Here is a 1701-nt window from a genome sequence, read left to right on the forward strand (position 1 = left end):
CCATAGCTGGAAGAGTCATCACGGTGGTCCCACACGCATTTACAGCTAAAAATGGCGTGACAATAGGGCATCAAACACATGCAAATTCTTTTTCTCCTTTTCCTATTTATCTATCCTTTAATATTTCGCTTAATTGACTTTAATTTTCAACCAAATCAAACAAAAAAAATATATAACGCGCATTCCATTTATTATAATATTCAAATAAAATTAAAAATATTTAAATATCTTTTGAAAATATTATTATAATAATAAATATTATACCAAATTAATTAACGAAAACATACCCCACAAAATATAACTACCACTTTATTTTTTTTAACTCGTTACACACACACCCACATGATTTTTATTATTATTTTAACCACATCTCAAATATTCCGGCTCTATTTGACTATCTCTCTTTCTCTCTCTTCCTATATATAATTGTTTTCTCATACGTAAATTTCCTCAAACTTAAAAACCAAACCACTTTTTGTATTCTCTCTTATCTATTTCTTAGTTTTTCTGTCAAAACATTTTACTGGAAGAAGAGGAGAAAGAAGAAGAAGAAAGATTATTATTAATTATCATTATGGGGAACTATGTTTCGTGCAGTTTGGCGACGCCTTTGATGAAAAATTCCAAAGCAGTGAGAGTGGTTTTCCCAGGCGGCGAAGTGCGACAGCTCCGGGATCAGATCGTCAAGGCGGCGGAGCTCATGTTGGAATGTCCCAATTTCTTCTTAGCCAATTCAAAGTCTCTTCACATCGGCAGACGATTCTCCGCCCTAGCCGCAGACGAGGAATTGGAATTCGGTAATGTCTACGTCATGTTCCCGATGAGAAGAGTCAACTCCATCGTCACCGCCGCCGACTTGGCTGTGTTTTTCATGGCTGCCAACTCCGCCGCCAAAAGGATATCGGGCGGAAAAGTTAGAATTTTACCTGAGTCCGGCGCCGGCAATGGAAAAGTAGGTAATTTTGTTGAGCAGAGCGGCGGCGATGAAGATCAGGAGAAGGGGCAAACGACGTCGTCATTGAGTTTTGACGGACTTGAAGCGTTCGATCAAATTGTGCCGGAATTTAAGTACAGATTAGCTGCATGCAGATCCAGGAAACCTATGCTGGAGACCATAAAAGAAGAGCCAATTCGTTTAAGATAAAAATTATTTTCCAACTCTATTAATTGGTAGGAATTAAAATTTAATTTCATGATTTTGTTACTTCTTTTTCTTTTCCTTCATATACATATATATAAATTGGTTTATCCTTTTTAATTAGAAAACATATATTATATAAATAGACTTAGTCGACAATTCTGTATCATGTATATTAGTCAGATTTTGTTATTTGTGACTAGATTGGTTTTGATTATCAGTAATTAAGCCAGAGAGTGTATATCTGGGATTTATTTTTGAAAAAATGAGCAAATATTTCTCATTGAAAAGTATATATATACTTTATTGATCATCAAAGTGATTAATGTATAAATGGAATGAGTTTTAAGTTTTATTCTTGGATGGTTGATTTGTATTTTATTAGGAATCTAGCTTGTTACAATGTGTCAAAGTTTGAATACAACTTCTTATTTAATTGGTCCAATTATAATTAAAGAGAAGAAAGTAAACCTACCGCCAAAGGAAAAGTATACAAAAAGAAAACGATATTTGATAGGAAACTAATTAAAGAAACGGGAGGTCTCTTTACGTGGATCCATTTG

General features: G+C 34.1%; 1 protein-coding gene across 1 annotated transcript; it reads left to right on the forward strand.

Moving 5' to 3' along the window:
* The first annotated feature begins 333 nt into the window (after nt 1–333).
* Nucleotides 334–1493, forward strand: LOC115715087 (uncharacterized). Its single transcript, XM_030643886.2, has one exon. It carries the CDS (start codon nt 575–577, stop codon nt 1142–1144), a length of 570 nt encoding a protein of 189 aa, XP_030499746.2. The 5' UTR covers nt 334–574; the 3' UTR covers nt 1145–1493.
* Nucleotides 1494–1701: the final 208 nt, after the last annotated feature.

Source organism: Cannabis sativa, chromosome 4, assembly GCF_029168945.1.
Source record: "Cannabis sativa cultivar Pink pepper isolate KNU-18-1 chromosome 4, ASM2916894v1, whole genome shotgun sequence".
NCBI lineage: Eukaryota > Viridiplantae > Streptophyta > Magnoliopsida > Rosales > Cannabaceae > Cannabis > Cannabis sativa.